The sequence below is a fragment of the Spea bombifrons genome, chromosome 12 (genome assembly GCF_027358695.1).
Source record: "Spea bombifrons isolate aSpeBom1 chromosome 12, aSpeBom1.2.pri, whole genome shotgun sequence".
NCBI classification, from domain to species: domain Eukaryota; kingdom Metazoa; phylum Chordata; class Amphibia; order Anura; family Pelobatidae; genus Spea; species Spea bombifrons.
The window spans coordinates 32729394-32744925 of record NC_071098.1 but is presented as its reverse complement, the minus strand read 5'-3'; the positions used below and the strand labels follow the sequence as shown (position 1 = coordinate 32744925).

At 46.2% G+C, this 15532-nt stretch overlaps 1 protein-coding gene across 2 annotated transcripts in view; it reads left to right on the top strand.

Annotated features, from left to right (window-relative positions):
• PAX7 (paired box 7) overlaps positions 1-15532 on the top strand; it is a 48111-nt gene that overhangs the window by 15725 nt on the left and 16854 nt on the right. For both annotated transcript variants that reach the window (XM_053451913.1, XM_053451911.1), the window contains exon 5: positions 14235-14434. In XM_053451913.1, the coding sequence (XP_053307888.1) occupies positions 14235-14434 (200 nt within the window). The remainder of the gene's footprint in view (positions 1-14234; positions 14435-15532) is intronic.

Here is a 15532-nt window from a genome sequence, read left to right as displayed (position 1 = left end):
TTCCAAGGTGTGTACTCCAAATCCCATCACGCACAGCCTGCGGCACGTCTGTGAGTCGGTACGGGTAGCCGGGCCGGCAGCTTGGTGCACGATGCCCCTTGTTAGCGGATCTGAGCTGCCTTCCTCTAACCGGGGAATTAATTCAATTAAGTGCAGCTTCCCAAACGTGTACGGCTGGAATAACCCGGTCTCCCTGCACACACGGCCCGGCTGGTTAGATCATCGCGGTAAAGGAGCCGTCCTGCCCTCTCCCGCTGGGTCTCATCCAGCGAGAAGAATGCCTTTTACAATATGGCTGAATTGCCCCTTTGAAAGTTAATGCGTCCCGAGCATTATAACCTGTATCAGATTCTTTCTCCCTTTTCTGCTTCCCTGAAGACCCCTCCTTTTCGGGGGACGACTGTTTAAACCAGATTAGTGTGTATCAGCCACAACATTCCTCCCCGAGATTAAACCCACAGAGAAAAACTCATTAGGGGATGAGACGTCCCGTACGCGGAGGGCTCTTCTTTACAGAGCTCAAAAGCCAGCGAAGACTTCAAACTCCGCTCTCAGTAACTATCATAGGAAGAAGTGTCGTAAACAAACAACGGGGCGCTTGGTATCCGCCTCGGGGTCCGGCGGAAAAGCGTTAAACGCAGAGAGACGCCGAGTCAGAATCCCTCCAATGACTGCATTTTCTAGGAACTTCAGTATTTGTTATTTCGCTATTAAGTCTGAATATCTCACGTTTTCATGGGATTTATCCCGGTAAAAAAAACGGAGGTTGATTCATTTGGCGAGTCAATAATCTGTAGCGGATCGGATCAGGGTTTCTTGTGACTCTCCGGCTACTCCTCACCGGACTATTTGTTCTGAGCTTCATTAGTTTCCATTCTGTGCTTTACGGGCTAAAATATGCTTTTGTGCGGGTAAAACCTGCGCGGGTAAAACCTGCGCGGGTCCTACGAGGCGTCACAGAACCTATTATCTCAGAAACATCCACGAGGAATCGATGCAGGGAAATCTCCTCCATACTTTAACGTCCCTCTAAACGATTCTACTCTGGTCTCTGGTGGTCCGGCAGGTGGGATAAAGTCTATTTCTGCTTCCTATGGCAACCTGCGTCCGGGGCGGCCCCCGGGTGACATCCTGCTTCTTTTGCCTGTTGGTTACAGTTTCAATGTATTCATACGGAGTATTTCTTATCATTGTTTGGAGAAATTATTTACTGTGTGGTCCAAGAAACACACGCATTTTTCTTAGGCTGATAAAATATTGCCGGTTCCGGACTCAAAACCCAGTCCAGAACCGGCAAATCCTGTACGACGAGCTCATGATGAGAGGGTTTGATGCCCTACTCCGCGGGCGGCCTCTCGTAAAATACTGAACAGTGCAGAAGCTCTCAATATCCGTTTGTTTTAAACACGCGATATATTGTTATTGTTATTGTTATACAGATATTCAGTATACCACAACCTTCCCTTTATAACCGCTTCCGGTCCACGTGTCTCGGTGACAGTCTGATGCCGGGGGCGAAGCTGGGAAACATGAGCCGGCTCCCTGGTTGTTCCACCTTTACCTGACTCACCAAACAGCGGCCACCTGGACGCAGCAGAGATTACAGGACACGACTCTGAAACACTTTAATTATCTTTGGCATGAGAGGGAGGACAGAGAAAGCTTCACAAGGCGAGGGATTTAACCTGTCTGCGGCTGCGGGGAATGAAGTGAATGAAGTGAATGAGGGGAAGTGACATTTCAAAGTTCTAATTAGGTGTAAATAAGAGAAGGGAAGAGGCCCCAGCGCTCAGATAACTCGATTGTTAAAGGATTAACACCTAAGCAAAGACATAAAGGCCTCTGCGCGTCTGATAAGCACTTGTTGTTGGCTGGGGCCGGACTCACATAGCAGAGCCGGGAGCCGCTAATGTCCAGGAATCTCATGCTAAATATTTAGCATTTCCCGCTCCGGCCCAGCCACGGCACACAGGACGGGACTCATAGCTGCCACGGAGCTCCTATGGACAGACTGACTCATTTCTACTAATATCAAATCAGCACAATTTTACGAAAATTAAGACCCTGAATTTATTTAGAACATTTGAAAGGATATTACATACAAAATGATAATGAAAACCCCACTTGCCGTCATAATGATGCTAGCTCTTCTCTGCTGGGAGGCTGATCCTTGCTTTATCTGCTTGGAGGCTATTACCTAGGTCCGTGCGGTTTTCCATACACCCAGTTTAATCAGAGACTGCTTTGAGCCATTCAATTCAAGGAAAACACAAAAAAAAAAATTCATTTTTCCCCCCAATTTCATTAAAATTCTAAGTTGTATTATTATTACCAGGAGTAATAGAAGTCGTTCAGCGCACTGCGGGCTTCCCCAGCAGAGTTTGCTTTATAGTTTTAGAATTATAATTGGGATTCTGTGTTGTGTCAGGGGTCCTTCCGCAGGTTAAATGGACCCGAGCTATAAATCTGCCCCTTTGGATTATCGCTGCTATTAAACGCAGTGGTTGGGGTCAAACAGCAGTTTAACCTTTAGCCGAGGTGAGAGGCAGCGTGACCCGGCGGCGGGTACCGGTCACCTTGTTTTCTTTTTGATTTTCATAACTTAATGCATGTTAGGATTTGTGACTTGGATCTACCTGAGCGCACAGAGTCCAACTGAGTTCAATGAAGCGCTTCGCCAGTGTTTGTCGCCTGATCTCAGTGGTCACCTTACCCCACTGGCACTGCTAATATCCAGCACTCTGGGGTGTACATATTCCTTCATTCTGAGAGAAAATAGCCAAAAGATTAGCACCGGCAGCTGCCTGGGAGGGGAACAATAGCCAGACCTAGGAAGTATAGAAATTGAAAATGGAGAACCCCTGATCACAGGCGTTCAGAGTTCATGCACAGAATCCCTGTCTCAGCCTGACCCCCGACTCTGCCCGCAAAGCTTCTTTACAAAGAGGGACATTTCGCAAAACTCCTTCCAGCCATAAAGGCTGCCCTCCAAAAACTGACCCCGGCTAAATAAAGGCCAAAGCCGCACTATATACTTTCATAAGAGATTAAACTGTATTACGCTCCTGTAGAAAGAGGTTGGAATGTGCCGGGTGAATCGCGTTCTTTCTATGCATTTGGTAAAAACGATCCCTTTATAATGGATTGCAAGCTTTCCAGACTATCCAGGTCTCTTCTTGGGGTAGCGTCTTTACCAAATTCGCTTTCTCTCTTCCTATGGCTAGCTCCGCAGAGCTCTATACCTTTAAGGGACATAAAGCAGGGTACACAGCGGCCCGCGAGCGATCCTAACGTGGCACGGCGTACGGACGCCTAATATACACCAAGACGAAATCTCTGTGTCCCCAGCGTGAAACGTTTCAGGGACACCACATATCCCTATATCCCACCACATTACCTCAGTCTATATATCACCGCGCAGTGCATTTTACACCCTTATTCTTTCCACGCTCTCGGTAATTATTTACTTGTATAAAATACTTAATTTAGGTAAAACCGAAAAGACCTCCCTGTTTGTTATGAAGATTTTATTTGGTTTTAAGATACTCACACGGTCCAGCGATTGTAACTCCTTATGTATCTTCACAGGAAACAAATACAATGTTTCAAAGGACAAATAAACAATAAAGATAAAAACATACAAACGGTAATAAATTGCTATAAATAATTGGAAAGCGGTCAGGCGGAGGGACAGGACTCTAAAGGGACTTGTTCCTTATCAGACCCTTCAGGTGAAGAGAACTTTCTCCTCTCACAAACATGTCAGCAGTGATTACAAGTTTAACCCCGGCACGAGACCACTCGGGAGACGCAGGAATCAAGGCTTAGTGATGCCGCCAACTCCCGTCCGTCCGCCGGGGCCACAGATTCCCAGAGCCCACGGCAAATTATTACAAGGCCGTCACAAAAAACTCTCAGCCTCCTGCTAAAGATCAAGAAACCGACTATATTGTCACTATTTTTTATTGCTTAATTTATTGATTGGAAAAATATCAGTGAATTTTTCTATGCTTTATTTTATGTAAAATGTAAGTAAAAAAACAAACAAAAAACAGATGCTTAAAATTAGACCTCTGTACATTATAAAAACTATATTTATATATATATATATATATACACACACACACACACATATATATTATATACAAACACCCAGATTGAAACGTTTTGATATTTTTAGATTTTTTCGGTTATTTTATTTTTCTTTTAGAACTTTGTAAACGTAAAATGCGTTTAATGGCGGAACGCGGCCCCCCCCTGAAACCCCCTCCTGTCAGATTTTGTTTCCAGTCCTTACAAATGAGTCCATCAGCTATTCAAGCGAATTGATGAACTCGCCTAAAAAGTTTATTAAGAGGGAGAGAAAACAAAGGCCGTGAAAGGCTCGGGCAACTGGCCGGCCAGTATATAAAGTTGGATCTATTGTCCCCCCGAGGCAGATGCATGAATACCCCTCAATGGGCTCTTTCTGGCGACACGATCAAGCCAGACACCAGCGCGTTAAAAGGAGAAGCGTTTTCTCCGTTGCCTGCATTAATGTACATCTGCAGTGGGAGGAATAAATATTTGGGGTCGTTGTTTTTACCCCCCCCAACACTTTGATTTTAAGACCATATGCTGCAAATAAGAAAGTGTCTGTACACAGAGACGAGTAATCTCTCTAAATGAAGCCTAAAGCTCGTGTTTGGTCGTTAGGAGTGAGTAGTGCTCACCTTAATTCAAGCAGTTATTAACCCATTAGAGGCGTGCGATGTACAGCCCACAGTACATGGTCGTTTTAGGACTGAGTCGGGCTGATGCTGAGTATATAAGAGATCATATACCGTATATAAGAGTTACCAGCCACGTGTCTTAGAGGGAACCACGCGTTAACAAGTGCCATTTAATGACGTTATCCCGTCTACATGTATTCATGATCTATTTTTTATATAAAAGGAGAAAAATCCATAAGAATAAGGAGGGCTGATCTGTGCTCGTCACATTATATATCTACTAAAGACACCGCAATCGTTTTCAGACGGGGCGGATTATACGGTTTATGCAGGACTCCCAGGCAAGCGGAATATCAGAGAATATCTGCCATAAAGGAAATATATATTTAAAAAAACTGAAAGAAAGAAAATCAACAGGTAGTTTATTTGCATTATTTCCCAACATGTTTTTTCTTTTTAAAGAGTTACACAATTTATTGTATTAAACGAATATGTATTGATTATCCGGTAACCAAGTCCCTGCCGTGTTAACGGAACGGCGAAAGGGTTAATGCGATGCTTCTATGTCCATGATGTAAAGGCCAGATGCCCGGTAGGAGTCAGTATAAAGGGGTGGGGTAGGAGGTCAAGTGGTAATCAAAAAAGCAAAAACAACACAAAAAAGGAGCCCCCTCTCCCCTCCCCCGCCCCATTTCACGGATGAGTAAAGTCAAACTTCCCTCAAGGGGTTTCTCTGACTTGTGACCCCTGTAGCCAGTACTTAGCACTTTCAAAAGATTCTGGAGCCCCAGAGAGATGACCTGGACGGGAACAGATCCGCAAACCCCACCATGTCCAGAAGAAAAGAGTGGGCAGAGTGAAAAAACAGGACAGGGAGCTTCTTCTATTATATCAAACGTTCTTGGTATATACACGGAGCTTTACGTTCCAGCCAATGGGAAGCTGGGATGAAAGCGGTGGATTCCTGAGTTATACAGCCCTGCAGTGTGGGGGTCGGAAAACGGTTTATTTCTGTGAATAGATTCAGAGAGAGGGTCCGTGAGAAGCAAATACCCAGCCCTGCCCTGCGGGGGGAATGCTGTACGTTACGCGGTTACGTCACAAACCATTTTTTGTAGGGTGCAATTTGTTTCGGTCTCCCTGATCGATGTAGGCTCCCCTTGCATAAAATTATACATTCAGCTACCCTCTGGAATTTTAATGGTTAAACCAAAAAAGTGCTTGTTTCAGAAGACACATTTGTTTGCCCTGAATGAGCAGACGAGCGCTTGCATTTGGAATTGGTTCCTCGTGTTATTAGCACAGTTTCCTTGGATTATTTCTAGATACTAAGAATACAGATATTATATATTTGGGCCATTGGGAACGCTGCACCCTCCCTCCCCTGGGCCAGCGCTGCTGAATACGTCGACGCGTTAGAAATAAAATGTAATAATAAGAAAGAAATGACACGGACGTGTCCGCCAGAAAGAACGGCTGCAGCTGAGGATGCCAGTTCGGTTTTTATTGTATAAAGTGCCTTTTTTTGGAGTATCTATTTTTAATGGCTATTTTGGAATGTGTCGCTTGTACAAGGAATGAATTATTCCCGGGGCAGGGACCCTGCTACCAGTTACCCTGACCTTAACTCTCTCAATGCCTCAGGGTCAGCGAGATATCTTCGCTCCCCTGCCCTTTAACATTCAAACCAAAGGAGGACTCTTGTGAGATCTCAGGACCACGCGCTTCACAACACGTGCAGCCAACTAACGGCATTAGAGAACGAGAGCCTTCCCGGCTGCGGATGCTGGGAGTTATAAGTTCCCGAACTATAAGTGCGCCACTATATATGTTTTACTACGACGCCGCACGCGTATTTCTGCCGCTTCTCAATAACGCAAGGGGTAGTCGGACCTTTTGCTACGTTAGAAGACGGCTGTCTGCTATGGCTGCACAGTCTACATGGATGTTTCTAATCGTCGTAGATCCGATGAAATCATTTCATGATGTTACCTTAGTAAATACACCAGCTATTATGACAGAATGGCCATAGGACACAGGAAGCAGTCCTACGGATCACGGCGTCAGCAGGCGTCTGTGCGGAAGGAACGGTGGAGCGGCAGAATACTGGCCATTTGTTTGCAATTTATACAGTGAGCCTTAAACCATCCACTTTCCTCCCACAGAGAGACTGGAGCGGGTCCAGTTCCAGAGGCATCGCATTTCTCGCTCTTGGTCATGGTTCCAACGTCTGAGGAGGGTTTCGGGGAGCAGCACCCTTCCCTCCACACACCTCCACTGGAACGCATGTTACTCGCTGCGGAATAATCTATTAAAAGCAGGGATTTTCCACGGCACATCTAGCTTTTATTCTGTCCAAATTCCCTTTTTCCTCCAAATGTGTAATTCTCCAGCAAATAGTAACCCTCAACCAGGAATAACTGCTGGATTCCTGACATTCTTCTGGTGCTTGAGCTGTCTGATAGGTCTTATAGTTCTATCTTGGGCATGAGCTGGATGATGGGAGATGTAGTTCTGTGTTGGGCATGAGCTGGATGATGGGAGATGTAGTTCTGTGTTGGGCATGAGCTGGATGATGGGAGCTGTAGTTCTGTGTTGGGCATGAGCTGGATGATGGGAGTTGTAGTTCTGTGTTGTCCATGAGCTGGATGATGGGAGATGTAGTTCTGTGTTGGCCATGAGCTGGATGATGGGAGATGTAGTTCTGTGTTGGGCATGAGCTGGATGATGGGAGCTGTAGTTCTGTGTTGGGCATGAGCTGGATGATGGAAGATGTAGTTCTATGTTGGCTATGAGCTGTAGTTCTGTGTTGGCCATGAGCTGGATGATGGGAGCTGTAGTTCTGTGTTGGCCATGAGCTGGATGATGGGAGCTGTAGTTCTGTGTTGGGCATGAGCTGGATGATGGAAGATGTAGTTCTATGTTGGCTATGAGCTGTAGTTCTGTGTTGGCCATGAGCTGGATGATGGGAGCTGTAGTTCTGTGTTGGCCATGAGCTGGATGATGGGAGCTGTAGTTCTGTGTTGGGCATGAGCTGGATGATGGAAGATGTAGTTCTATGTTGGCTATGAGCTGTAGTTCTGTGTTGGCCATGAGCTGGATGATGGGAGATGTAGTTCTGTGGATTCTTGAAATGCTGCCTGGCCGCTCATGGCCCATCAGCCAGGTCCCTTTTATTTCTTGGCGAAGTCAGTAGCTGGGAGAGAGCCCGGGAGCGTTAGGCTGACATAATGTGTAACAGTAATTAAGAAATAAGGCTCTCGCCCAGTTTCACAGTAATCACTGAGCTAAGTAACGTCCATGGTCCAATGCCTCAAAAATCTCCATTAGCCTACGCCACTTACGGCCAGAAAATTTCTTATTTTCTGCTTTCCATCAGCCCCTGCCTGGAATCTTCACTTTGCCGTATTTATACATTTGCACTTAAACAATGACAATAAACATGTTCTCGGGGTGTTACGAATCAGAAATTTGTCCCATTCTCTCCACCACCTTCCAGTTCTGTGCCGGCTGCCCGGCCTCGGGGCCGGGCCAAGCTCCGTGTGTGAGAGCCGGTGACGTACGAACTCCGGTGTGGGTCACATTGTGTCATCGGTTGTGAATGAGTATCACTTTCCTTTTTTACATTGGCTCACGAAATGAAACTGAGCACTAAGAGAAAGTCCCTCTTTACTGCTGTATACAGTGTAACCGGTCACGCATCTTCATCATTACACCGACACGGGTATGAGCCTTCAATGGAAACCCGTTAGGAGCAGCCATGGTCCTGGGGAAAGTGAGTAAAGGAAAAGTTGGTTTTGGGACCCCTGTCCCTAAGTTGTGGTCGTGCGGTTGTAGCTCTGCTTAGGTCCAGCAGGTATATTGTGACTGCGATGTGTTAAACAAGAAGCCGGCTGGGCAGGAATGACACAGGACAGGGAGCGAGGGGTTCGGTTTGTACAATGCTTCGAAGCGCATGTTTCGTTTCCGGCCCTCAGACCGTTATCGGGCAGCTCTAGACGTCTTCCGTGTTTATAAACATATAGAACACGGGAAGCATGGAAAGGAATCACAGGCCCTGCTGCTATGTTCCTCCTGGGGCAAGTTATCCCTCCCCGCAGGAGGCCGAGAAGTCTTGTAAAAATGACTAAAGGCTCTGAGTCCTGTGGAGTTTTACCTTCATTTAAGAATTCCTCCTGAAAATGCGAGAAAGAGGAGGCGATGCACGTGCAGGGGGCGAGCCAAGCATTGTTTTTACCATGCAGGGGTACTATTCGGAAATAACCAACACAGCGGCCCCCTGCCGTGTCAAGTCACCTCGGGACATCTCCTCCCCAAAACCTGCCTGTCTGACCCATCTGTCCTCCACGGCAAGGCGGAAATCCTGTGAGGGGTCCATAAACCGAAAAGCCTTTCCCAGCTCAGGGTATAATTCCCCAAATCAAACGCTTCTCAAACTGCTCTTCAGTCCAAGACGCCAGCCCCTCTTCAGCGCATCCATATACCGTGTCACTGTATGACCTGGCTGGAGGACGGCTTCGCAAAAGCAAAAGCGGATCGGTGGTGTAAAGGAGAATAAAGACAATGAAACAAAGAGTAACTCTTTAAAAACTTCCGTAAGAAGAAATTCAAACGGTAACAGCTGTTACGGATTTCAGTTTCTTTTGCGATTGTTCTTTGCGGCATATTCTGATGACGTAAAAATTTAAAGTAAATGGAAAACGATCCATTTACCCCATTTTAAATATTTCATATAAAAAGCACAAAAAAAAACATTTATTGCAAGCTTGACAACTGTCTCTCCGCACAGGGCCTGACATACCCCCCCGTGTTATTTGTGCTCCATGGTGGCTCATTTGGTCATTTCTATGCTTTCCCTAGTGGCAAAAAATGTTAAATAAATAAAAATCCTAGCGTTTTCTCATAAGTCTATGAAAATCGTGGTACAACGGCCCACCCTGCCAAAATGAGTCCTCTTGTCTGGTTCCCCCCATTGATTGGCCGGGTTTTAATATTCAGGAGGCACCTTCTTTGCGAGCAGCGAGGCCGGGTTCACATGTCGGGGTTCATTGATATCATGGAGCTGTTCAGGGCTGTCACAGCGACATTGAGCGCGTAACGGCCCCCTAAGGTGCAGCCTTTGGCAGCTCCAAAAGATCCGCGTTTTCTGCAAGGTGAGACAATGAAGAGTATCTCACAGCATCTGACATGCTTCAGAAAAGCCTAAACACACTTGCCGAGACTTTTTTTCCCCGTCCTTTCTCATTCTTCTTCCAAGTTCTTGTCATTCAGTATTTCCCGTCTTTATTCCATCGCTCATTCATTATCCTCATGTGAAAAAGAAAACGACAATCGCTAGCAGGTACAGACCGGGCAGACTGCGCCAACGTCTGACCGGCGGTTTTATTCGGGGCATTTAAATCTTCTTTACACTCTCTGCCATCCTTTGCAAAAAGATAAAGCAAGTGGCTCAAAAAGAGCAAGCAAATTCTTCTTAGTTTGTTTGCTGGATAAGCCCTTTAGCCCTGCGATCCCCCACCTTTCCAGTTTTATTATTTCCTACGCGCCTCAAATATTTCCCAAAAGGTGACGGAATAATAATCCCGTCCGCAGAGAGCCGTTAAAACGAAGATCAAACTCATGGACGGAACGTTTTGTTGATGTGTTCAGGGTTGGGTTAAACGTCACCGTACCGGCTCCATTGGTTCTCGATCGCAGAACGTTCACGGCTGCAGGGACGGGGTAACAATAAGCCGCCATCACGAAAAATGCTCTCATCACGAATGATTTGGGTTTATTCACTGATGTTTCTTTTTTTTATACTGGATAGAAAGTTGCACCTGCTGCTGTACAAATCAGAAACGGCAGATACTTTATGTCAGCTTTCCTGAATAGCTTCCTTGGCCTGACAATGTTACAATTAATCAGAATTACGGCCAGACAAATATAGGTAGAAATAACATTTTTAGCGTTGGTTTGATTTTTTTGATGGAATCAGAAAGCGTTCCCAGATCCCGCGTAGCAAGAAGCCATGGCGACATGTTTTTTTATTTGCGAGCCTTTTAGAAAAAAATAATCTGTTTCTAGACTGTGAAGTGAACAAAACTACACAAAACTATGGGGGGGGGGGTAAATACACTCAAACGCTTGTGTTTTTCCTCCTTCACAGTGGGTTGAAAATAAGTGAATGATTCAAAGGGAATGTGACTCAGCTGGAAAAAAACCAGTAGACAAATGATTAATTGGGGGTCAGGGGTCAGCGTGTTTTTGGGAGATAATACAGTATGCAGAGCCCAAGGGAGAAATAGTCCAAAGATGAGAAGTTTATTCAGTGAAACGAACCATTTCAGAACCCTGCCCAAAACACGGGTTCTTGGAGCTACCTTGTAAAGGAAGGTAAAGCGATGGACGTGCTCTCCATCAGATCCATCGTTACACGGAGAGGATCCCGCTACAGACTGGGAAAGCGATGATTGATTTAGGGTCACAATCTCCAGCAGCTGTGGAAACAGAGCCGGGCAGATAGAGAGAGCATTACTACCCAGAGACCAAAGAAGCCCAGAACGCGAGCAAAAAGACCAACAAAAAACATTACCGTTAATAAAACCTCAAAGGTTGGAGATCCAGCCTTAAACTAAAATACATACGTCCCAGACGATTTTACTAATGTGAAGTCACGTCACGGCGGGAAATCCCGGGTGTATCAAACCGTGGAAATTCTCAGCATAAACAGCTAAAAGGGGCCGCAAAGCAGCTGCTGCCCACGTCTTGGTTCTAAATTCTCAATAACCCGTATATTACGGTCAATTCATAGATTCGTTTGTGCCGCAAATGTTTATTTCAAAGAAATTACCATCATTTCAACAATATAATGAGACGTCTAAACCCCTCATATAGCGCACTGATCATGCTATATTCTTCTAGAGCGTGCCGTTTGTCTCCGGATATCGATCCAGTTTGTTTGGGTGATAAACTGATAGCCGTAACCAGTAGGGTCTGCTCTGAATCATACAGCAGCCTCGCACAGCGACTCAATACTGCCCCTCGGTGTCAGGCCACGGAAATGCTTCTGCAGAGTGGCAGCATCACAGCGAAGCAGGCGCACACCATTCTAACATTATCTGCCCCTCATTTTTATAAAAAAGACATCTATTTAGCAGGGAATAAAACGCTGGGCTGTGAATGAATCATTGGATCAGCGATACATGGAACATCTCACACCTGTATCTCAATCTCGGGAACTACGGAGTCCCCGTCAGGCCTGGGTGATTTGGGGATAATGCAGTTGTGTGGACGTGCGTGTCAGTGGCTCCCAACTAGCGGGGTCTCTGATGGTCCTGTTATTCCGCCAAAAGAATCTCCCTCCCTCGGTATCGGCAGTCAACATATAGTTAAACACATTTTATCACACAAATTGTATTTTGCCTTTTTTGAGCCCTAAACCAAACCAATCACTGTGGGCGATGCCATGTAACAAACACACGCCAAGTCTCCCCAAAGAGATCCAGTAAACCACAACAAGTACCGGGGGAAGGAGAAAAACACTTAGAATACTTCCAATCAGACCGAGCCGCACACGAAGGGGAATTGTAGTCCAGCAAATAGCGTGGAACACCACTGTTGCAGACACCTGCTTTGTGTAGTTTGAGAAAGGCCATTTTGGTGGATGGGAGTCGGACTGAATTCAATATATACTCGTATTTCACCCCTCGCTAGGGGCCGATCGGCTTCTTTATGGAGCTGCGGCCGCCCTGAGCGCTGGATGAGATTCGAGGCGGCTCAGAATAGCAAAGCTTATAGCCGAAGCTTGAAATGTGTGCCTTCCATGTTTCTTGTGTCACACTTGGCTAGTTCAGCGTCGGTTAAAGAGAAAAGCCAGCCTCATACAGCCCCCTCCGATTGCAGCCCCACAGCCTGCCGGCCTCCAGCTGAGCAGCGAATGACTTTCTCATTTTTCGAACTCAGCTGCCCGGCCTGTTTGGTATTCAAGGGCACCTCGCCGACCCAGAGTGTCATTCTGCTTTGGCCGAATTACTTGATTAAAACGCATATAAACTATTACTGGAATCATTTTCCTTCTATTGCTGCACGCTATGGATTCTAAGCTACGTTAAATTGTAATAAAACTGGGGGAGAGGAGCAGGAGAACTCAGATTACTTCATCCTCTGGATTTTCTTTAAGGGGGATGGCGGAGGAGTTTTTTTTATTTTTTTATTGAACTTGTGTTTTTATCAAGCTGCACGCTTAGGACTCCACAGAAATCCTATTTATTACCTACAAAGCTCGAGTGTCTTGGCCTCCACCTCATGCAATCTGTTCCCAGCTGTTTGTGAATTTGGGGTGTCCGTGATCTGGATCCTAATTCCTTGTGGCGGTGCAGCAGCCCCCTCTCCATCAGATCTGTCATAACTCTTCAACGAAAGAGCAGCTGAGAATCCCAATATTTAGACTTTTTTTTTTTTTGCAATGTGAAGGAAAGGTCATTGGCAGCGGCGACTGCAAACCCTTACTGCTCTTTTTACTCAAATAAAGCATTGTTCCGCGGCTGAGCACACAGCCACTTACTTAGGGTTCGCGGTACACAAGCTGGCCCCAGTTTTAGGCTTGGTATCATCATACGGCAGCCCGGCGCCGCTCGTTGTTGCCAGTGCCAAGCAAACCCGGTGTCCTAAAGTCCTCCGCGTAATGCTGTGAGCTAGCTCTTCTGCTATTCTGTTATTTATACCAAAGCAGTGAAAAAGCCTTATTAATCAAAATAAAAATATAAGATTTTCCTATGAAATTAATGTCACACGGCTTTGGTCATTTGCCTCCTAAATACTGTCCGTCCTCCGGTCAAACGCTGAGGTTTCCTTGGCAACCATAAGAAACGTTCCATTTTTATATAAAAGGTGAAGGTTAAGCATTTTCCACAGACAGATCAAAACTGGTTAAAATTTGAAAACTACAGCAAAATTCAGGCAGATTTTTTTTTTCCTGGATAACCACTGTTTGTAACAATTCTCCCAATACTGCGTTGTCAATTTCGATCTACACCAATAAAACGGGTATTATTTTGGTGTCACCTGAGCGTGCTGCCCGGGGGCCCCGGTTATCCGATCGATGGGCACTCAGAAAAGGGAAACGGGGAATGAGAGCATCCACTTGCAGTGACTGGGAGCCCTTGAGTCCGCTCTACAGGCTCGCTGGCAGACTCGAGCGCTCGCGGAGAATGGATGGATTCTCGCTTAATCCTATTGATTCATTTAATGAAAAAAATAAGAGGCTTCAGGCTGCTGCAGGGAGCAGATAGATTTAACTCTTTATCGGTCAATCATGCCCTATACAGAGCAGGCCTGTCCTAGTAAAGGGAATTTATAGTGAAATAGCCAACCGTAGGTAAGAAATACAATTTCTAGGTGTACTGCAGAAGCGCAGGTTTTTAGAACTTATCGTGCTTTGCGTTACCAACGTTCCCTGGCGCCCTGTGAAATACTGTAGCCCGCCGGGCAGTCAATCTTGTACCTTCCTGCGGAAATCTTACCCGCTGTCTCCTTTGCCAGGGAATCGTCTGGACGATGGATCAGATGTTGAGTCGGAGCCGGATCTCCCTCTGAAGCGCAAGCAGCGTCGCAGCCGCACAACCTTTACTGCGGAGCAGCTGGAGGAACTCGAAAAGGCGTTTGAGAGGACTCATTATCCAGATATATACACCCGCGAGGAGCTGGCACAGAGGACGAAGCTCACCGAGGCCCGTGTCCAGGTAAGAGCAGTCTTCATAACGCAATACTTCCCTTAGCTTTAGGTGGGCCAGTCACCCAAACATAATGTACGAGTGACCTTTGGGTCACAATAAGCAGCCTTGGGTCATTGGGAACTGGTTGTAACATGAAGTCCACTTCTTTTATCTATTGCACTTCAGGTGACTTGGGTAAGTGAAATATATTCTATTAAGTCTCCGCAGACTTATTTATATGAAGGACATTTCATTCTTGTGAGGCATTGGATGAAGCTCAATTACAAAGCACTCGGCTTAGATTCTGTTCCTTATTCCTTCTCAGCTACAGAGCAAGTGCAAGTCTTAGTCTACAGACATTCAAGGTCAAAGGCTACAAAAGGCTAATGTCACAGGCTAGAAAAGGGCTAGAGGCACCCGTGGGAACAGTGTGGAGATCGCTTTGCATGTCAGTGAAATCCTAGGTCAGATATGCATGCACGGCTCTAAAAGATAGGGGCTGAGGACAGATTTGTGGGCATAATAGGGTCCCCTGAGCATCCCTGGGTCACAGACTGCGTAGGGTTGCATTGGTTCAGATGGCTGAACAGCACTGGGATTAGGTTACAGGCCCAGGAGGGAGAATACGTGCCATTATCCTACTTTAGCCCAGCAAGATTCTGCCACGTCTCCCCATTACTGGGGCAGTACAGTACAGTGAGCTCTATTCCAATCCCCAAGCGCTACAGTCCCCATTTAGTGTTATGAGCACAAACAGCTGGGGTGTTTGTTTCCCAAGAGCGCCCACTGAATGTAGAAGCGATAGCCTGAGATCCAGGGATTGCATGACGTGCTGGCCATGTATTTCATGAAACACATGTTGCAGGATGATAATGAGATGCGTTAACCATGGAAATATTCTGATCTGCAGTCAGACTACCCCATGTAGCATGAGCTCACCACGAAACGTACACCTGGCTGGCACACAGGGGCAGACCACACGTGAAATGATACAACAGCAGCTACATGCGCAGCCCCCAGTGAGCTGGAATGTTCTCTGGAAACCAGTGGGTTGATGGGATACGGGACCTTTAACTCCAGTAGCTTCATGAGCAGATTAGCGAGGACTCTGGAATCTCGTGCAAT